This window comes from Diadema antillarum, unplaced genomic scaffold (assembly GCF_040938485.1).
Source record: "Diadema antillarum isolate AM-2024a unplaced genomic scaffold, OU_Dant_1.0 seq00000070_RagTag, whole genome shotgun sequence".
Classification (NCBI taxonomy): domain Eukaryota; kingdom Metazoa; phylum Echinodermata; class Echinoidea; order Diadematoida; family Diadematidae; genus Diadema; species Diadema antillarum.
Window position 1 is genome coordinate 397121 of NW_027271169.1, and position 23860 is coordinate 420980.

The following is a 23860-nucleotide window of genomic DNA, read 5'->3' on the forward strand; positions in this document are numbered from 1 at the left end:
CCGTAAAAAGTTAACATTGGGCCCTAAAAGTTTGTTGACCCCTGTCTGTGACCTTTGACCTTGTGGTGACCTTCAACTTCCCAAAGGACATCTACCATCCAAGTTTGGTCACAAACGGACATATACATCAAAAGTTATGAGTCATAATCAAAACACGACGTAAAAACTTAACATTGGGCCCTAAAGTTCATTGACCTCTGCCTGTGACCTTTGACCTTGAGGTGACCTTCATGTTTGGTAAAATGTGTAACTTTGTATAACCACTCTTCCCTCCAAGTTTGATTGAAATTGAAGTCCTCAGTAGAGAGTAATTCAAGTTTCTGTAGCGTCACGGACGGATGATGGACGGACGGACGACGAACAGAAGATGGACGGATGGACGACGAACGGACGACGGACGGACAGACGCCGCAGGCGATCCCTTAGTCTCCCCACACCTCCGGTGGGCTCGACAAAAAAGGTCCCCATGCCATTTTTTTCGTTTCTCGTGCGACTTCCGGGTTTCATCGGCTGACAAGGACAAAAAAAAAAAAGGGCTTCAGGTTTCTTTAAAAAATTCAAGAGGGGTGCACACACCGCCTTTCATTTTTTTTTCTTTTATTTTACAACAAATCAAAGGGGGTGCACGTCTAGTGCATCCCCCTCTGGATCCAACACTGTCACACACTTAGAATGTTTCAACTTGGATGCTGCTATTTGCAACTTGAATGGTCAGCTTAATTATGAGGACAGTCTTTTATCTGTTTGGTTGTGTCCCCTCAGTCTTTTGATCATATCTATGCATTCTTATTCTCATGTACATATTTGATACTAGTAGTTGTGCCTAAAATATAATGTGTATTATTGTGGAAGCTTTTTTATTGAGAAAATGAATTGAATTTCATTAAAGTTTTTTTTATATGTTTTCTCAATGCACACTATGTATCTGCTCATGTCTGCAATACAGGGAAGACTTTCTGCGAGTCATGATTTCTGAGAAAACAGCAAAATTTCTTGAACATTCTTTCTCACAATCTCGACATCTGTGGAGAAGAATCTGTCTCGCCTCAAGAACTTTTTGTTGCAACTGCATCTTAGGTGCAAACATATGTCTTTTATTGAATGAAGAGTATTTAAAAAAAAAATCAGCCTGAGGTTTCTGTATCATAATGTCACAAGAAAAGGGTCTTAAGTTCATCAAACATGAATTAGCCACATCCTTTAAATCAACTCTGATGAAGTACAATGGATACAAAATACAGCAATGTGGCCAATTTCCATGAAAGGCAAAAGACACACCTCAAAGTTCCCTTTATTCTGCTACTCATTGCTGGACTTCTGTGAAAAAAAAAAGAAGAAAAGAAAGACAAGGATGTGGATTTTTAATCCATTACAGACCTCAAGATGCCGTGTATGAAGAACTCAAGGAGATATTTACCAAATCTTGGCAAAGGCTGAAATCTGCTGGACAGGTTGACACTTTGTGGTAAAAGGATGAGCTCCTAAAAACCGCTTAATCAATCTCACCCATAACATTAGTGGGCCGAGAGTAGACCTCACTTATAGCTAACCATTGGGATTAATCACCAGATTGGGAGAGTTCTACATGTCTGAGCAGATGAAAATCTAACCCACACCCTTGCCCATCCGCTGTCTTAGTCACAATCAACTTGGGGGGGGGGGGGGGGGGGGAGGCAACAAACAAATAAATCCTGAATCATGGTGTTTCTAATTTCTTCATTCTCCACTGATCCTTTGAAACAAACATTGCAGAGCCATGAATAGTGTTTCCTGCTTTAAATCTATCAATTTAATTGTCCATAACTGTCAGGAGAACAGTGACAAATAGCTTTCAAATTAGAGGTATTGTTTACCATTGGGAGGTGTGATTTAAAAAAAAACAAAATGTTCAAGTTATCGCATTTGATGCATACGTGTAGGTCAGTTGTATCACAAAACATCCTACAATATAAAAATTTCACAATATAAAAAAGTAGCCTACATTATGTGATAATCTCTATTTTTCTCAATAAACCATAAATGTAGACGGTTTATTCTAGAAACAATTTTATTATAAATATTGTTTATAATTTGTATATTCAACAATACTTAACATTGATTATACTAATTAGCATTTTTACATTGGTTGTTTCTATCCCTAACTCACATTTCAAAACTATTTTGAAGCACTAATGCTGGGTTTTTGTTCCATCTGCAAGCAGTAAATAATGCCTTTAAGTGAGCTTGTTTGATTTGTTTATTTTATTTTTTTTTCATTTATGTCGCTGTGAGATTTAAAGGAATTTACGTGATCATATAGTATATCTATTTCTGTTGTAGAATTATCAAAAGCCCCTAAATTTGTAAATCATTATAATGTTAGACGTTAAAATGTGATGTTTCTGTCACAAACTGGCATACTTTTGTATCCTTTATTCTATTTAGTGTGAATTATGACAAATTTAATCGGTTTCATACAATTTCAATCTTAAGTAAATGCACGAGTGATATGTCTGTACAGCTATCACATCAAACAAACATTTGAGTTATCCACATGCCTAAGAGAATACTTAAAGTTAGATTCCTTCCCCAATCTGGCAACTCATCACGGTGTAGATACAAAGAGTTCATCTTGGTTTTAGTCACATGCACATAAGACTAAACATAAATACCAGCCACAATATGCCAAATTTGATTTTTGAATGCAGCGTTCTCACTTGAATCAGATATGCTCAAAGTGAACTCTATACCCGAGGTGTATGATGTCGTCAGAAATAAAGACACATTTTCAAGCTCTATAAACAAAGAAGAAAGATAATATCTAAATAAAACAAGGAAAAGTAGAAATTACGCGGTGCGTAACATATGTCCCCGCCGGAAGTAGCATTTTGTAACAAAATGTGCAATATAGGTAAAAAATCAAGGTCAAAGGTCAAAGAAGTCAAAGGTCAAAATTCTGTGTAGAAGTTTTGAAGCCCTCACCTAGTGCCATCACATAAAGCAAATGGAATCGAAATTGGGTTAGAAATGGCGAAGGAGTAGCATTTTGTAGCCAATGTACAATATAGGTCAAAAATCAAGGTCAAAGGTCAAAGAAGACAAAGGTCAAAATTCTGTGTAGAAGTTTTGAAGCCCTCACCTAGTGCTTTCACATAAAGCAAACGGAATCGAAATCGGGTTAGAAATGGCGCAGGAGTAGCATTCTGTAGCAAAATGCACAATATAGGTCAAAAATCAAGGTCAAAGGTCAAAGAAGTCAAAGGTCAAAATTCTGTGTAGAAGTTTTGAAGCCCTCAACTAGTGCCCTCATATAAAGCAAATGGAATCGAAATCGGGTTAAAAATGGCGAAGGAGTAGCATTTCGTAGCAAAATGTACAATATAGGTAAAAAATCAAGGTCAAAGGTCAAAGAAGTCAAAGGTCAAAATTCTGTGTAGAAGTTTTGAAGCCCTCACCTAGTGCCATCACATAAAGCAAACGGAATCGAAATCGGGTTAGAAATGGCGAAGGAGTAGCATTTTGTAGCAAAATGTACAATATAGGTCAAAAAATCAAGGTCAAAGGTCAAAGAAGTCAAAGGTCAAAATTCTGTGTAGAAGTTTTGAAGCCCTCACCTAGTGCCATCACATAAAGCAAACGGAATCGAAATCGGGTTAGAAATGGCGAAGGAGTAGCATTTTGTAGCAAAATGTACAATATAGGTCAAAGGTCAAGGTCAAAGGTCACGACTGAAATTCTGTGTAGAAGTTTCAAAGCTCCCATGTAGTGCTATCATATAAAGCAAACAGAATCAAAATTGGCTCATAAATGACAGAGAAGTAGCAAATTGAAGATTTTGATCACACACGGACGCACACACGGACACACGGACACACGGACACACGGACGGACAGACGGACGGACGGACACACGGACACACACACGTACGGAGCCCGTTTCATAGTCCCCTGCTCGAACTCGTTCGGCGGGGACAATAATACAAAAAAAAAAACATATATCATGTGTGGACTTCAAGAGTCACAAGGCCCAGACACCATGAAGTGATCACCAGTCACTGACAAAAAAGAACCTATTACATCGTCTGCTGTGCAGACTAACAGTAATTTAATTCTCTTTCTTTTCTTCTTTTCTGATGTATCACACAGAGGAAGTCGTCTGCAGGGATGCAAGTCTATACCAATAAATCTTTCAAGTCTAATCAGTTCCTGTTTAGAATCTAGCAATGCATTACGCTAGCTTTTCTCTGTCTGATACAAGTAAAGATTCACTCCCTGTTCAAGTGAACGGTATACATAAGTACAGGGGGGAAAAGAGATTAATTAAAAGAAAACAGAGAAAGTTTCATTAAAATGATTCCTATATACCCCCTTCAAACTTCGTTTGGCGGGGGTATAATAAAGCACACAGAAAGTACAATAATGGCTCATTTTCATTGCAGTTGTCCATTATCAGAATTTCAGGAAAAGAACAGAAGAGGGAGCTATGCTACTTTTGAAGTTTAGCAGGCTATTTAGGCAATAAGAATGTGTCGGTGGATTAGCACTGTTACCAATTTTAGTTTGATTGTCACCACCACCTTTCCACAGGCTATTTGGCTTTCTGACTTTTTGGATTCATTCTATCAGATATGTCCATATTATCAGAGAAATCTTGCAAATTATAATCATGGTCATATGTGTGGACTTGCCAATACTCTTGCTTTTGGATTTGTTTGTTTTTTTTAATATTCTTGCAAAGTGGTGATGAGAAAAATGAATTTCAAAGTTGCATGGAGAATCAAGCCATATAACTTGTACAAATCTCTAATTTCTTGTTAGATTCTGATTGTTAACTTCTTTGAGGTCTCATGCCATAAAGGTTTGATCCCAACTTAGAAATAAAACTTTGATTCTCCATATCATTCAAGACTGGGATGAAAGGGTTAAGGGGAAGGGAGATTGAGTGGGCCCAGTTAACACCTGTCATACCACAAGTAGTTTACTGGGGCATAAAACTGGAATAGGAAGGACCCAGTGTATGCACCATCTCAACCTCATGTGAACACTTCCAGGCATGTCAAATGGTCTACTGAGCTAAAAGAAAAAAAAAAAGTGGAGGAAGTTTTTCCTTCCCCCCCCCCCCCCCCCTTTACTCCGGTAGTCGTAGACGACAATTTTACTCCAGTGGTTCTAGACAGCACGTTTTTAGGGCCGAGTATCAGAGGTTGATGAGCCACACACTTGTAACAGACGGACAGTGGAGGCTTGTCAACCTTTGGTATAAAGTGCCCCCCCCCCCCACACACACACACACACTTCACAGTCTCTGTCCGTGACACGATTCAGGAAATAATATGTTTTAAATAACAAATTGTGTGTATGGATGTATAAATATCAATCTGCAGACAAAGATATTTGAGGCAGCTTTCAAAAGCATGACTATCAAAGAACAAAATCGATTGTCGGGTATATTCCGTCTAAAACTGAGAACCAATTGAATGCATACTGTCGATGTCTTAATTGGTCGCAGGTATATGAGAAATATACCACTGTATGTCATATCAACCCAACATCGATACCATAATTATCAGATTTCGTCTGATATAGACTATATAAAACACTAAACGTTCCACCTGTTATGAATGAAATCTACCTTTAACTAATACCTCACAAGCTATAGCCTATATCTCACAGACATAGCATGTCAACCTAGCATTTCGTCTACAGAATACAGGCCACAGCAGTTCAAGATTTTGGGGGGATGGTGAAAAGCATATCATTTGACCTTTACATGCCACACCATCACTGGATTCTCTGTATATATACAGTGTATTTTCTGTCCTCCATTCCATGGTATGAACCTTCTGCATCAGATGATAATTGTGGTGGCAGCATTGGTCCAAAGTTGGTTCCTATTAATCCATCACTACCTCACATGTAAAATGCATGCATAAGACAAAGTATGACATCATAATAGGATAACCCTCAATTCATTTGCTCCAGCATGAACAACTTGTAAGGATGACTAGTATCAACAAAAAAGTAAGCAAGCATTGATATCTATTTCACTTTATTTAATTTCATCTTATTTATTCATTCTCATTGTCAAAAAACAACGTAAGTGTACAAAACATATCATGCAAAACAAAAAAAAAATCAATATAGAAATTCCACACATATCAAAATGTAATATATAAACACTCCAATGTCTAATCCAGCATCAAAGCTCACAACTAGCATTTAGAAGTAATGCAGGTTAGTAAAAGTACATGGCAATCGGTGTGTGTATAAGCTCATGCAATAATGTCTTGGCATGATTTTAGTATCATGAGCACAGATGATGGATGCATGAACATGTTTGGAAAACAACAAATACTGTATAAGCTGTTATTTTCGCGAGGGTTTACTTTTCGCGAATTTCGCGAATCACAGTTGGATCGCGAATTTAACACGCAAAAATGACTCCATGTGCTGTGTTAATAGAGCATTAACGAAAGCTTCGGCGTCGATTCGCGAAAACAACATCTCGTAAAAAATGTCTATAACCTCGTCACTCGCGAAAATATCTGTACGCGAAAATAACAGCGTATACAATATGTTGCGTAAAACTTACAGTTTTTGTTGAATTCATATCAGTAAGTTAACAGGTAGAATGACTTGTAACAAATTGGACTGAAGTTTCTTCATACCAAGACTGCTCCCTCAGTGAAGGAGTTGGCAAACATCAATATGAGTTAACCCTTTGTGTGTTTTGAGCACTGGTTGGCATAGAAAACCCCTCATTGATGTACAGATGCTCTATCACATAATATCTTTATATCATACTTCTCTGCCAGTCCCTGGTACAGAAAGTGTTAAATGACTCCCTAAACTTTATCTCAAGTTCAACATACGTGACAAATATTACTATACCAATTTAAAATATCATTGATTCAATGGGAAATACAGTCATGTTTCATGGATATTCATGACACACTTATCATAGCTTCTGATTTGATGGTTAAAAAGGTTGGAATTGTATTTTTAGAAGTGCTGTATTATTCTATGTGAGGGCATTATCTCACTAAATGACTACTAGTACTTGCCATCATCAGCAGTGCATCTAACTATCTACAACAGGCAAAGTGCTGTGAAGGCTAGTGCACCTTCCAGTTCGCTGAAAAGAGTAACTGACCTGGTTCGCAGGACACCGCGTCCCTTCTGAGATGATAGCCCGACTCGCAGCTGCACACAGCCTGGTTCACGTGGGCATAAATGCAGATTTGTTCGCAGCCACCATTGAACACTTGACATGGATCAATATCTTTATGTTTCGACATGAGTTCGGGGGAGGAGAAAATGAGAGCATTTATTTGGCCGAGTTTGTACTGACAGGGCATCATCTAATTCAAGTCTTGTCATTCTGAAGATACAATGTTTTACAGGAGAGAGAAATTATGTGAAATTCCAATCTACTTGTCGTAATAAATTTGAAATGTATCCATTATTGTCAGTATGGCAGGGGATACAAGAAGTGCACCATAAGGTGGCGCTGTTCATTTTCCTCATACAAGGTCATTGCGTTAATGCACCCAATATTTATACTGGGCCAGTATGGTCATTTTACAACTTCAATGTGTCATGTGTTTGTAATATTCATAACCAAAAATATAGTATGCCGCTGAGTTGGATTGGAACAATCATGTCGCAAGGGAATGTTTACATTACATGTTTTTACAAGCAAGTTATCATTATTACTAGGCATTTGATACGATAAATCTAACATGAACATATGGCAGTCTTACTCTCTTGAAAGCTGACTGCATAGGGCTTACATTTTGGAACATCAATGAAGACATCAATGTGGAGCCGTTTTTTAAAGTAAAATGGCAAAGTCATAGGCAATACTTTTACTTCAGCACATATGTGTTTGTTCTTTCAAGCTCAATAAAGGTATTAGCTATAGACCAAAGCCTTTATATGGCATCTAAGACATAGGACATATCACAGCATAAAAAATGTAGAGATCAAAAGTACTTTGCTGTTGCTCTTTTCTAGACTTTCAAGGTCGCTTTTTGGTGGGCCTGAGGCTCATTTCTTGCAGGAAGTTAATGTTCAGCTTCATTTAACAGAGGAACTCCCACACACAGACACAGAGTCATATCTTTCCTATCATTTCATTGACCCTCTGGTCTCTTCCAATATGCCCCATGATAACATCAGAAAGGATTACACGTTTATTAGGTTTCCTGCATATCGCATAGAAACCATGTCATGTGATATTACAGAAGGGCACAGTATTAGTCAAACAATCGTCCAGACCACAAAGTGCCTTGTAACATTTGAAATCGTTTTTAGACAGAAAGGGTGAAGTTTTAGCAACATGCCAATGTTTCTGAAAGGCTTGATATGATCTAAAATGACACACTTGTTGGCAGGTGATATAAAATGTTATGTCTTTCACAATTTAAATAAAATGACCTTTGATTCAAAACATGATGCACAGTCAAAAGTACACATAATACAACTAGATATACACACATTTTGACTTTCATTTTCAATATTTCATCACTTCAAATCTGTTGGCAGTCAATTGAATCAGTACCTCATGCACACTCATGAATTATGCTTGTCAAACTTGAACAGCATTTCAACCATGTATGAGGGCAAGATTGCAAATTTCACACAGCATGCCAAAATTTTGGTCATTAAGATTAGGCTTGATTTATACTTGATTTTGCAGAATTCAGAAGATTCAATTTTGAATATGTGATGTAGAGTAGCTCTTTGCTCAGTATTGCTCGAACAGTAGAACTCTCGACCATGTGGGGTACATTAGATTTACTATCAGATAACTCTTGACTAGGTGAAGAACATAATTTCTGAATACAAGTGTGGTATATCAAATTTACTTGTGATTATTCAAAATGTCAGCAGGAATCACATCTGATTATGTGCTGTACAATACTTTTTATTTTGGTGATGTAGAGTACAGTAAACTTTTACTCGACTATGTGGGGTACAGCAATCTTTTTTTTCCCCTAGCTCCCCACAGTGCTGAAAGTAGCTAATCTTAACAAGGTAATGTTCAGAAATCCACGGGACTGACCCCCAATGATCCTCCGCCCACTGTGGATGAGATGGACGTCGATCGGTATGATCCAGTCTCCACTGAAGGAGATCCGCTTTTGACCACTCCGTCGGTCAAGCGCCAAGATCTCCCTCCGAGCCGGTTCAGTAGACCACATTAGGTCTCCAAACAGGGCCAGACCAAACGGATGCTGCAGATGGGTTCCTGGAACAGCAAAAGAATTAAGCAAAAGAGAGACAGACAGACAGACAGACAGACAGACAGACAGACAGACAGACAGACAGACAGACACACAGACAGACACACAGACACACAGACACACAGAGACAGAACAAAAGAATGGCAGGAGAATTAAGAGAAAGAGACAGACAGACAGAAGGAGAGAATGTAGAATAGACAATGATTTGATTAAACTTTTATCTTAAACTTGTTTCAAGGGACAAAATAATGTGTCACTTCAGTTTTGTATCATTCCATTCACTGAATCATTCTTTGAAGAGGACCCCATCACACAGTCCTAAAATAGCAAGCGATATATGAGTAAAGCACTATTTGCATATTAGCACCTTTGTCTGGAAGCTGGCTTTAAATGACCGATATCAATACTGTTTTTTGAAGTTTCTGTTACATTTCAATTTCAGATTTCACTGAAACACTGTAATTTTCCAGTATATTATTTCAACTGATGCAGTTTGATACATTCCTCTTTACTGCTACTGAACATACAATCACAAAAGGAAATGACAACACAAGAATATTGATATCAATCTACAAAGCTTACATCCACAAGACATAGTAAAACTAAGTTTAGGGTACATTAACATCACTTTTATACAATCTAGATGGCAGCTTAAAATGAGAACTTTCTATTAAAGTTCAATGTACTGCCAGTCGTTACCTTGCCCATTGATGACCCTATGTCCCGAGCCATCCAGCGCCGCCTCATTGATGGTTCCCAAGCCAGCGTCCAGCCACAGGATCTTGTTGTGCTGGTAGTCGATGGCCAGCTTGGTGGGCTGGACTGGTCTGGATGCAACGGTCACTCTCTTGCTACCGTCATGTCTTGCTGCCTCGATCCTCGGAGAGGATCCCCATGAGCTCCAGTAGATAATGCTATCATCAAAGCAAACATTATTTTCAAACTTTGCCCATTAACGACACTTTAAATAGTTGCACTTTGATAGTTAGAAAGCAGACAACAGGAGTTTCCTCAGTTTCTCTGAAGTTTTGTGTGGAGAAGGCATTTGAAAATTTGATTACTTAAGAACTTGCGATGGGCGATCAATCTATGTATGGTATTGCTTTATTATTAATGGCCATCATTTGACAACGTTATACGGTTTATGCAAAATTCTATCACGGGAAAAGTAAATTTGATGAGAAATTTAGAAGTTAGCAGGTTGAGAGCTGTCGGTCAGATTTTATGAATATTTAATCGGCAGAAAAGTGGCATGATTGAACAAGCTTATTCACTTTAGGCAAACTTCTGTCTGCATAGACGTCAATTGGAGTGAAAGGAATTGAAATCCTCCACATCTTGAAGTGTGCAGCCACATTTGAGATGTAGGGGATCATAGAGAAGTACATTGTACATGTGCACTCACTTTAGTGCGGGATGGACAGCGATGCCATGAGGTTCATCCAGATTAGAGAGGAGAACAGTCTGTCTACCACCATACAGACTCTGGGTGGCGATGTGGTTGGCCCTGTGTCAGGATTGAGAATAAGGATTCACTGATAAACTGATGAATACATGATATACCTGCTTCCCGTAAGCAATAGATTGATAAACTAGAAATGTCGCTATGGCGACTGGTGTATGCCTCTGCCATAATGCATGGTTCTCCTAATAGGTCTATAGTACAATGTCTTGACAATGTGTGATGACAGTTTCACACAATTGGCAAAATATCAAAATGACAGGTTTGCCACAAATGTGCTGAATGTTCACTTTCCTTGAACTAGGTTCAATTGGATGAATGATTAAAACGTCAGAGTGCAGGTATTTGGGGGGGAACCGATGATTTTCACTTGACTTTTGACCCTTTTATAAGTTTATGCATTGAGTAATTTTCAAGGTATTGAGAAAAAGTATAATTTCAGTATCAAATGGTAAAATAGTATTATCTAAACCTGGCCTTTGACCTTTGACCCCACAGTTCCAAAGAGAATCACTGTTAGGTAGAACATGCATAAATATGTAAGTTTCATGATAATACCTTGAGTTACTTTTGAGATATGGAGGAAGAAGTGCAATTTAGCACTTTAACTTGACCTTTGACCTTTGACCTTTTGGCAAGAAACTTCCCACAGAGTATATATTAGGTTATACATGCATACATCAAGTTTAAAAAAAAAATCCTTCAGGCACTGCATAAATATAAGGAAAGTAGTGATATTTTGAGGGGTTGACCTTGACCTTTGACCCATGACCTTTGACCCATGACCCCTAACTTCCCTAGATAATTACTGCCCATCGGTACATGCATATATACTAAGTTCCATGAAGATACCTTGAACCATTTGCGAGATATGAAGAAAAACATGAAATTTCAACCTTTTTCTCACAAAATAACCTGTGACCTTTGACCTTTGACCCCGTGACCCTAAAATCAAAACAAAGTATTATTCCCCCAGGATATACCCTCATACCAAGTTTGATGCAAAACCACCTCACGGTTCTTGAGATATCGACAAAAACAAAATGGGACGGACGTACAGACGTACGGACGGACGTACGGACGGACGGACGGACGTACGGACGGACGGACGGACGTACGGACGGACGGACGACCTGAAAACATAATGCCTCCGGCCACTTCGTTGGCGGAGGCATAAAAAGTTGTAATTTATCATATCAATCATCATGAACAACATTCATTACATATGAATGGTGGTTGATTTAGCAGTATATTGGGCATGTGACATAAAAGTATTTTTGCACTTTTTGAAAGGTCGTAGATTTTGACCAGGTCCAGGCAACATAGGTGAAACTGGAACATGCCACGAACTTTGATCCAGCCAATCTTTCTATATTTGTACTCCAATGTGGATGAAGAACTTGGCACAGAAACTATTTCAAAGTAGATGAGAACATAAGCTCAGGGTTTGACTTGAAGTTTGTAAAGCTTAAATAATTTTTAATTGGAACTAGCTATCCATGATAGATTTGCTTTGGGGGAATTGTGTGTTTTTTTAATTTGTCCATATTTCTGAAGATTTCAAAGACGTACACACCTACATAACCTGTGATAGTATCATACCTGCTTGACTTGCAATTTAGCATGGATGTTGGAAATATGTAACCATGCCAACAATATGAATTTGAAACTAAGATAAGCTCCAACCCCCATTTAAAAGAAAAAAAAATCATCTCGCACACATCGTCAGACATCTACATCTTCATCTTCAGTAGATGGTAACATACTACTGAAACTCATTTTACCTTGACATGACCTCATGGATAAAATACGGTGAGTGAATTCATTTTATAAAAACACTTATTGATTTACCCATAAATATCAAATTTGTGAGAAATATGCCTACTGTTTGTTGGCTTTGGTCAACTTGATAAGAGGAAAGGTGCTTATGAAAGGGTTCCTATTAAAAGCTTGGCCATAAAATGCGTGCAGAAATCTTGAAAATCATTTGTACCTATCCCTCTTAAGGAAAAGTTATTTCTTGTAGTTTAACCCTAACTAGGCCTGGCTATTTAGGTAGATGATAGAGCCGGGGGGGCCCCTCCCAGGCCCTCCCTCCAGATCTCGGCCGTCGACCGCGCAATCGCGACGAAAATCAGCACACACATTTTCTGTGACGTAATCTACAATACGGTGAAACTGATTTTTCAAAATGTTAAATTATGCTGATTTATGCATAATGATGCATGAAATCAGACTATTTGGTATAAATCACTAAATAAAGCTCAAAACAGGCACATTTTTTGTGTAAATATTCTTTTTAGTGACTTTAGCAAATGTAAGAGAAAAAAAATTGTGCCATCAGAAAAATTTCTTAAGTATTTTATTGTTTTTTCAATTTCTTATGTATTTCTTTGTTTTTTAACTTTTTGTTTTTCATTGTTTTTCCATGAAATTTGTCCGCGACATTGTTCCGAACATGAAAATATGTTATTAATTGATTTTAATCACTAAAACCACAAAATAATCATGCTTTTATGAAATTTGCCTGCAAGCACAGTCTGCATTGATATTGTACATGAATTCACATTTTTGAGCAATTTTTTGTGTGACATGCACGTACATATTTACGCGTAACTTCAGAACCGCGCGCTCCAGCATTGCAAATTTGGTGTCAAAAGATGCGCGAGACCCGAAAAAAAAAAGTCATGAAACATCGCGCCGATAGCTTGTCGCGATGGCGATACATCGCGCGGAACGTCCATTTTTGAAGATTTTGAGTTACGGTCTCTGTCATAAAGTACAAAATAATACTTTTTAAATTATATATTGGTCACTACATATAAAGGTACATTTTTGAAGTTATGGTCAAAAAAAGTAAAAAATTTCTTATTATTCTCTTTATTTTTCTTGACCTTTAATCGCAAATATCTCCATTTCGAAAATATGGACTTATCGGTTTTTGCAAACAAACTCTTCATATTATCAGAAATTGATACAAAGTGACTAGGAGACTGAGAAGACTGTAGCGCAAAGTTGGCACAGTGAGATATTGGATATTTAAATCGATTCCTCAGAAATGAATAAATCCCATAAATTGAATTTCACAGAAATGAATCCTTTTATATGAACTGTGTGAAAGAAAAACAGTGAAATTTTGAGCTCAAAATGGCGACTTGACCGCTAAGAAACACACGCTAAGAACGAATTGACTGCGCATGCGTGCGAGTGGGATCTCATATAAACGAACAACGGAGATTACGAAAAATAATACACATTTATATTCTCTTATTACAGTAATGCATACAGACCTCCCTAACAAGAGTCTGTCCTGACAACTACAAGCTTGCCTGAGTCTTGATATAGCAACTATAAATGCATGCAAACTTGATTCCAAGTGTTGATACATATTTCAGAGAGACTGGTGTATCAGATAGCATCTTGTTTTGACTCTCAGGGAAAGTACAACAATGAATTTGAGTGAAGTATGAAGCTGGCCTGTTGATAATTACACAATTTCAGAAGTACAATGTCTGCCAATCTATAATCTGCAAATGGAAACTTTGGCAAATCATTTTTTTTTCCTCTTTCCTACTCACTCAGAGTCAACCCAATACAGTCTCCTATGCATCCAATCAATGGCCATTCCTTCAATAGAAGACACCCCCTCCGTTCTCACAACCTCCAGACCCAGCCCGTCGGCTCCAACACGCTCGATGACCCCGCGACCAAAGTCTGCAAAGTACACCTTCTTCTCCAGCGGGTCGTACTCGATGGTGGAAATGTTCCGCAGGCCGATGTCGGCAATGGTCATGTGACTCGATCCGTCGGCGTCGATGCGCTGGATGCTGGTAGTGTTGGCATAGATGAGATATGGCTTGGAGGCATCTTGAGTTGGGCTACGAATGGTGGTCTGGCAGTCACCGCTGGTGGTACAGTTGAAGTTTCCTGAGCAAGGACACGTATTCACACCAAATGGAGTTCACAATACTAATTCATACACTTTTATGTTTTACATACAGTTGTCAGTCATCTAGGAAGGTCGCCAACTTCAATTCAACTTCCAACTTCAATTCAACTTTCCATTCCAAATTGACCATGCCAAACATTCAAGCAGGTTACAGATTGTCGTGTGCATCTATGTTGTGATTTTACATTTCCCTAATAAGGTATATGACTTAATCAAATGCGTAAAACAACTTTTGGAACTTGAATTCAAAATTAGCAAAAGAAATATAGATGAAATCACAATAAAGTCAAAGTCATCCACTAGACTCTAGTTTCAACAATGCCATCACTGGAAAAACTTTGCAAATTTTGTAGGAGGAAATAATTGGTATGGCATTCAAGGGCCAGAAGGTACACGTTGAAATGGATGATTCAACATTGTGGCTACAGGAAGATGTTAAGCTATTTGCTGCATCAGATGGTTTGATAATGAGGCCACTGCAGGCCACGGGCGAAAATAGAGAAAAATAGAAAGCAAATTGCGACCTCCCAATATTGTGTAGGCCTGTCTGTGTTCCTACCTGTTGGGTCTCTGCTGGGCTGAGCTGAGGGATGGCTGATGGAGATACTACGGGGACTGCTGTCTACATACAGACTCCACTTGACCCTCGACTCCACCGAGCCATACTTCACCATGCTGCTGATGGTGTTCTCTACGGAGTCTGTCCAGTACACCTTCTGCTCAAATACTGCCAGACCAAAGACATTTGGACTGCCGATGGAGAGCACAATAAAGGTTAAAGAAATGGTGATATTGTCAAAGTATATATTTCATACGTTGGGAAAAAGTGCAAGTTTCTCCTTGTTTCTCGTGGTTGGTCTCAAGTTTTCATGGATTGGAGTCAACATAAAGATATTCGACAAGGCAACACATTACCAAAAAGTTTAGCGTACTGCACTATCTTCCAAGGTATTTCATGGTAGTTCATATTTATCCAGTGGCAGATCCAGGGAGGACCACAACCAGCACAGGCCCCCCCCCCTTTATTTTTTGTTGAAACAAAAGAAATAAAAAGAAAAAATGAGGGGAGGGGTGCGTGCACCCCCCTTTAATTTTGTAAGCACGCCCCCTCTTTACGGAATTCCTGGATCCGCCCCTGTTATCACACCATCTCTCATAAAGAAACCTTCTTTCATACTTTAAAATACCATTAATGATACATCAGTAATCAGTCTACCATTATTAAATGGATGTAGTCAATTGCTGCATGTCCACGCTCTGCATTCAACACTAGAAATGTACACCTGCAAAGTCATTATCACACTCTTCCAATAACTTGCTTATTAAATTCAGAATGGAACATCTCAGTTTTTAAAATAAACACACTTTAATGAATAACAAACTGCTTATAGCATGATTGATTGATTGATTGATTGATTGATTGATTGACTGACTGATTTCAATTTATTTCCATTTTGTGTTCACAAAAGCAATTATTATCAATATCCAATAAAAGTTTGTCTTGTGACATGGGTCTCTTAACATGGGTCAACATTGAGTATTTCAAACTAGGTGCATTCACCTGACACTTTCCAGGACAACCTCCCTCCTTTTTCCATCGTATCTCACACTCTCGATTTTTCTCCTTCCAACATCCATCCAGTACAGGCGCTTGTCGACAACATCCACCGCAAAATTCCTGATGGTCTGGATCCTGTTTTTCACAACTCGCTTGGTCTTTCTACCATTGGTGGACACTCTTTCAATCTTGTCCGTCTTGGCAGAGGCACTCCAGAAAATGTACCTGGTGGGTTGTAATGGAAAATAGACAGCAATTTTTGTAGAAAAATTAGTGGAAGACTACATTGCATAGAAAAGAAAAAAAAAAAGAGACCTAAAGAAGAAAATAAAAAGGCTACAGGTATGATAAACAAGGATGCAAGAAATTATTAAGTGTTATATCAAATATTAAAGCCATTTATGAAATCAGATTGGGCTGGTCCCTGTCACAAGTGATCAAGGGGATACTATTTCTCACACACATGGGCAGTTTCTTCCATATCTGCTCAATCCTAAGCATTTTGATGTGTTATGATAAACTTGAATACTTTATGGATCTGGAGTTTGATCACCACAATTAGATCCTATTCAAATTTAAGAAGCATGTCATTGAAAATGAAAACAGTGCACCACCCCTCCCCTACCCCCCCCCAAAAAAAAAAAAATACAACCAACAATAATCTACTCAAAACATCAAGAATTATACCATTCTGAAATCACCTTCCTCTTGGCATTAAAAGATACACTTTTTCACATATAATCAACATCTGGCATGTCTATTTTAGAACGATGATGGAACTGCTTTTTTAATACATGTCAGCCACTTACTCAAGCAATATTTGTTATGAGAAATAAAATGAAGTAAAAGCAAGGAGCACATGCTGCATTTCGCTGAATTACCAATACGGAATTTTCTTGATCTCGCTCAACTGTTGACGCCCACCTCAAGCCATTTATGGCAGGGCCTAGTCATTGAACTCCTTCAAGATTTCAAGTCTACAATGTGCACTCCTTTTACAGGTTCTGTCATTTCAAGGATTGAGTCATGCAGTCTTACCATACATGATTCATACTCGACTCATCTTTACAAATGTGATGGTTGGCAAATTCTTTGAAAGAAAGCTATCATTTAGGCTGTGCATGGAGAGTCTGGCCACATCTACAGTAGATTTGACGGTTGAGGGTTCTATCAGAAACTGCACACAGGTTTCTAGCAGAAAGTTTCTATCAAAAACTGGACACAAGTCTTGTGTAAAATGACCATCAATGCTTATTTACACAACTGTTGCTCTAAATTGACTTTTAGTTGGAACATTTGGTTCTCATTTGGGGAAAAATCCGACCGACGACAAAAAGATTGAGCAGACTTCCACAGGGCAGGTGGAACTACTTTTGATTCGTTGCTGTTTTTATTTGAGGCTACTTTAACTGACCCTTCGAAAGGATCCAGGGCAATGACTCTTGGTTTCCTCTTGCCGGTGCTGAAGACGACCTCTCTGTTGGAGCCATTGAGGTCACACCGCTCTATGTGCTTCAGACGGTAGTCGGTCCAGTAGATCTTGTCATGCACCCAGTCCACCGCCAGACCCTCGGGTTGATAGATATTCCTGGATACAACATGCTACCGAGATCAAAATGAAACCAAGGGGAAACAATTCAATTTCAAACGGTGAAGGGAAAATATTGTGCTGGTATTATAAACACTTATGAACAACCATATAATATCTAATGAATAAAAAGCAGTAGAACAAAGATATGATATGAATAATTCTTGCATTACTCCAGACCATTTTTGTTCAATCTTTCTGCTCTTTTTTAAAGTCTTGACTGTAAAAAATAGTGAACAAACATGGTTAAAAAACATTTCAATGAATATGAACACTTCGCAACTAATATTTGCAGAGTTTAAAAAGTTTGTGATCATTATAATTTGGATCTAAATTGACTGTTTAATCAAACAAGACTAGTACAAAATATATGATCTGCTGAATTCTTCAAACAATAGATCTCACACAAATTTTCAAGATGACTCTTCATGATCAAATAATTATCGTTCTCTCTGACTTACGCTCATAGAAACATCACAAAACATATATAAAAAACAATTATTAATATATAGTTCTGAAATCTTACTGATATGATAACAGCTGTATGCTGCTATACATACACTTCTGTCACAAAATAAAAGTATCGATTTGAAATCACTTTGACCCCAACCTCTGTTTCGCCTCCGCCAAGCCCCCTGCGGTTGATCTGGTTTGTGGACCTATCAATCCAGAACACCAGTCGTTCGCGATGGTGGACACCGAGGGACAAGACAGTGCCCAGGTTGGTCACCTTGCGACGAGGGACAACTGCCTGGAAACCAACTTCTGAGATGCTATCCCTGTGGCTGAAGATGATCTTTGCCTCGGCTCCTGTGGTAGTAAGCAACAGTGAGAGGCACGCAGGGGGACCAAGCATTATCAGTAGCATTCAGTAGGCCTATCTGTGGTGATATGGAGCCATGGTATTGCATTTCACTTTTTGCTGACTATTTCATTTTGCCAACTTTTCCTAGATTATAGATATGTTATAGAAAATCTAGATATCTTCAAACACTCCCTTGTTTGACAGGATTAAGGCCATGCAGATAAATTATGAGTTGTTGTTAAATATAGTTATCGTAAATCGATTTTGGAGTATATCACACATCTTTTTGTTTCTTTTTTTTATAGTTATTTTCAAAAATTTGCAAATGATAAGGAAATCCCCACAATATCAAGCAAAGAATATGAAAACGCTGCATTATAAATCAACATAGGACCAATTCTAGTTCCTCTCTTTTAGATTACATTCAATCAATGATTCATGTGTAAGGAAGGGTACCGGTATAGGCCTAACTGTTAGTGTTTAGATTCTATCTCCAACTTCCAAGGTCACAGGACCAGGCGCAGGCCAGTTTGTAAATTTGCAGCCAATAGGTTATATTAAGACAGTTATCTTTGCTTTCTTTGTATTATAATGGTTATCGGTCTGACTGAATCAGTCTAAAACTCATTCAATGTGAAGAAATAATGGTGCTTTTTTATCACAACAGAAAGAACAAAATGTTGTCATGGCCTCATCTGAGTCATACTATCCTCCTATAGACTATAGTAATATTAGTATTAGTAAAACACATAATCCTCGCTCTGTGACATGTAGGATAAACCTGTCACTGTCTCAGACTAACACTGATGGTAATTACAAATCAAGAGCTTAGAAAAGTCACAGTATAGGAACGAGAAGGGTTCCAACCTCCCGCAAGGCAGGACCAGTCGTCTGGGCCGATAGCATACCCCGGTAGGCAGGCACAGTGGTAAGACCCCAATGAGTTAATACACAGCTGGCCGCACTGTGCATAACCACCGCTTTTGCATTCGTTGATGTCTAGAAAACAAACAAACACACAAACAATTTATAGAAAGTCTAACGTTATTCAAACAAGCAATGAATTCGAAGTGAAAAACTTTACAATCGTACCATGATATCACGGCACACGGAGAGACGTTAAACGAGTTGCAGCCATCGATAAAGTAGTGAAGCAAAATAGTTGTGTCCCCCACTCCCCGGCTGGCCCGATCGTCTGCTTTTAATGTAACGCATACGACGTTAGAGGGCAGCATACAAGCGAACTTGATCACTAACCTCTGATACATTGTATATACATTGATGTCCGACCAAAGAGATTCCCCAGGAGAAAAAATCCGACGGAACTCTACACTCGGCATGAGGTCCATTATCGAAGTTGACTCATCTACTAGCATTCACCTTATTACAACAATTTAGGCCAACTGATTTGAGTTGTACGTCTTTACTTTAAAACAATGCCCATCATTTGTGTATAGTGTGATTCAGATTGAATTCTTCTTCACCGTCAATTTGTTTCTAATGACATTGTTTTACAGGTGAAAAGGAGTGCAGCCCAGCTCACAATGGCGGAAGCTCAGTACACTGTCTCGTCTAGATGCTAAACAAGTTTCGAGGAAGGACTTAAATACCAGCTAAAGTTAGAGGTAGAAATAGAAACTATTAAAGTATGTGCCAAATATCAGATCAAACTGCATTTTGCGGTTTGGCAATGATGAAATGAATTCCACTCCTGCATCTTTCATTGCCTATACTTCCCGACCAAGTCTCTTAAAAAATCAACAAACAAACAAACAAACAAACAAACAAACAAAAACTCATTTTGATTTATTGTGTTAATATAAAAATAAATGCCTATAAATGATTTACCAGGTAAGTCGAATGTGGGGGCATTTCGTGAAGCGTTTTGTCCGACGAATTGGTCGGACAAATCTGCTCTCAGCCAATCAGATGCAAGGATTTCAGTAGCTTATAACAGTTTGTCAGAAAAATATATCCGACCAAAACGCTTCATGAAATGCCCCCCTCCCCCGATATCCTAATACTTACCACATAATCTATCATTTTAGTGAAATGTGATCAAAACCATATGATGGACTCATCAGTAGTTTGAGTGAAAGAGACAATTATGATATATGCACTAAATGGAAATAACAATTTCATCAATTTTAACGCCTGATATTTTTATCACACCATGCACTTAGCAATGTTAATGCATTCAATTGATGGTCATAGTTGGTATTTTCGTTGACAAATTTGGATGTAAATGGCTTACATCTTAAAACTGTCGTCGTGTTTTCTTCCTCTTTAAAAAAAAAATAAAAATAAAAATAAAAAAAAAAGTTGAATACTGAAATATTGAGAGGGCTATTTTTCAGCCGGGACTGCCCCGGGGACTGGCCATGACAAAATTGGTTTAACAGGTGCATTGTATTGAATTCCACACAGGCGCACACCCACACACACACGGGCACTCTGCAAAAACAAAAACAAAAACAAAAAAACACACAGACATATCAGAGACAAGACGACAGATAGAGAGAGCCAGAAAGAGAGAGAGAGCGCGCGTATATATAACATTTACAAACATTGATAGACTATGCAAAAGACGTTCTGTTTAAAATAGACTGGCAGACTCGGTTCACCGACCTGTACATCCGTTTTTCTGACGTCGGAAACCCGGGGGACAGGGCATCTTGCTACGACCACGCCCCCTCCCTCGGCCGGCCCAGGCAGGCGATGAGGTGACGATCAGATAGGCTGTGGAGGAAACCATAAAGTAACGCCAACTGTCACACGCAATGATATTGCCTCAATCATTTTACAGTCTTCTAGTCGCCCAACATTACTTACAATGAGGGCTCAATGTTGATACGGTCACCGCACAGAAACGAGGTTTGGTTGTTTCCTTTAATGTGCAACATCAGCACGCAAGAGACCTGGATCGAAAACCCCAGCTTACCGTTTGATTCAAATTAAAACATTATTTTTATTTTCCTTGTCTCGCCTTAAGATCCTGAGGGACAACTGCATATTGAGGTTTATTCGTCTGAATCATCATTTTGTCTTTGCTTTTGTCAATCTTTTATTTTTTTTTGTTTTCATATGAACAAAAATACACAAATTAGTTAATATATTGCAATATAATACAAATTTCATTATGACAACATAATAATTCCACATTGTCAATATTACGAATGAAAAGGGAAGAATTTTGTGCAAAAAAAGGATAAAGAAAAGACATGATTTTTTTCATTTTTTTATGATACCTAAAACGCACACACAGGCACACACACACAAACACACACACACACACACACACACACACACACACACACACACAATATCATCGCTAATAATTGATTTAGAGTCATTTTGAATAACCAGTTGATTTGTATGGACAACGTTGGGTTATCAGCACTTATACAGTTTTGCTCAATCACCCTTAATGGTGCATGGTGTATTCACCTGATTGTCTTCTCTAGTCTGCCGTCACTTTTTGTCCTTTTTTTATTCTGAATGTTGTTACGCTGGTGTCGAAGCAGTCTATTCACAATATATCCGTACTTCCTTTGCGTTCCACTTGTGACCAATTCTTGTACCATTCCTTCCTGTGCTCTGTCTGCCTTTATGAATTACGTTTCATGCTTGGATGGTCAGTGGCAGACACAAAATGGGTCAACCGATGGCATGGTGTGCCTAGAAGACCTATATCATATAGGTCTTCTAGGCACACCATGCTGGAAGTACAGTGTATAATACACTGTACTTTCATGCTAAAACACTTTGAATTTGAGACAGGACAGACAGAGACCTTTGAGGCTCTATTTTTTTTTTTTTTTTTTGGGGGGGGGGGGCTCCTGGGGGTGAGCACAGGTTGGAGCATATGTGGGGATTAACAGTATGCCTAAATTGATTAGGTGAATGGAGTATACCAACTTCCAACAACAACAACAACAACAACAACAACAACAACAACAACAACAACCATTGCAAAACAAAAGAAACGAAAGCATGCAACAGCAGCAGCATTAGACACCTGAAACAAAAAGCAGTCCCAACAACAGCAATTAAAATAACACCTGAGACAGTAACAACAACAACGTCGACAACATCCGTAACAACGACAGTTTCTGCAGCAACACAGTACAGCAACAGCAGCCACAGCAAATACAACAACCAGCCTGTTGCCATTATAGGCTGTGGGTGCAAAGTTGACTACCGTATGACTGCTGAGGGACAGGGACAGGGAAGGTGAAAGAAGAGGATGGGGTGCAAGGGAGGGGGTGTCTGACTTTCAAGTTCAAGTTTCAAGTACAATGACATTTATTTCCACCAAATATGAATAATCAGTACTTATGTATATACAAGTACTATGTGCGGTCAATTTGAAAATGCTAGGGCTCATCTCTATAAGTACAAAAACTTGTGACGAGTGCGCCCAAAAAACATAAATGAGCATATAATGCAGTATCACAGTAATACATGTAGGACCCTACATAGAAATACAAAAACCGAGGTAAGGACAAAGACAAGAGACAGAGACAATAACAGAAACAAAGACAGGGACATACAGACATCAACTTCGACTTATACAACAATAATAATAGGGACATGGTACCCAACAAACGTGTAATGCAGGGGGATTGTCGAGGGTATACAAGTGTATAGAAAATGCATATGGGGGGGGGGGGGCACTTTGACTGTGAAGAAGAACCATCTATAGTGTGGGGAAAAAATGAGACCCTGGGAATCTCCGGCACCAGTAAGGAGCTTTGCATCCTCCGTGTTCCATACTTTGACACATCAATAATTACATGGTTCCAAGTAGGCCTATAGGTGAAATAATTGTAATATTATTTTGTTTGTTTGTTTGTTTGTTTGTTTGTTTGTTTGCTTGTTTGTTTATTTGATTAAGTATAAGGAGCGCGAGTTATTTTATCATGCCGGTAACTCAAGTAAACGAGGAAACATAAATTTCACGTCAAATTACGAAGCAAAATTTTCACCTGAGGCCGTGACCATATAGGCGATCGCAGATGGCTAGCGGGGAAGCGAAGACAATTTGAATTGCGGTGGTCAAGGTCCTGCGGTCTATTCACAATCATGCCATATTTCTTTGCTATATCGCACGTTGCCTAAACTGCTTTTTAAAGGGGTAAGTGACGCAAGGAACAATCCAGATAAGCAAAGGAGAGAACAGATTCAGATGGGGAATTTTTCACAATCGATGAAGTCGATAAAGGAGACATTCGTAAACTTTGGTAAAGGAACTGTCCAAATGTTCCTGACA

General features: G+C 38.6%; 1 protein-coding gene across 1 annotated transcript in view; it reads right to left on the bottom strand.

Annotated features, from left to right (window-relative positions):
• LOC139726009 (low-density lipoprotein receptor-related protein 2-like) overlaps positions 1–21343 on the bottom strand; it is a 64882-nt gene extending 43539 nt beyond the window's left edge. Inside the window, exons 1-11 of the mRNA XM_071637089.1 lie at positions 21217–21343; positions 19456–19587; positions 18394–18593; positions 17610–17797; positions 16199–16420; positions 15197–15387; positions 14267–14615; positions 10632–10733; positions 9926–10140; positions 9046–9231; positions 7132–7260 (exon numbers count right to left, since the gene is read on the bottom strand). Of these exons, the coding sequence (XP_071493190.1) occupies positions 7132–7260; positions 9046–9231; positions 9926–10140; positions 10632–10733; positions 14267–14615; positions 15197–15387; positions 16199–16420; positions 17610–17797; positions 18394–18593; positions 19456–19587; positions 21217–21343 (2041 nt within the window). The remainder of the gene's footprint in view (positions 1–7131; positions 7261–9045; positions 9232–9925; positions 10141–10631; positions 10734–14266; positions 14616–15196; positions 15388–16198; positions 16421–17609; positions 17798–18393; positions 18594–19455; positions 19588–21216) is intronic.
• Positions 21344–23860: the final 2517 nt, after the last annotated feature.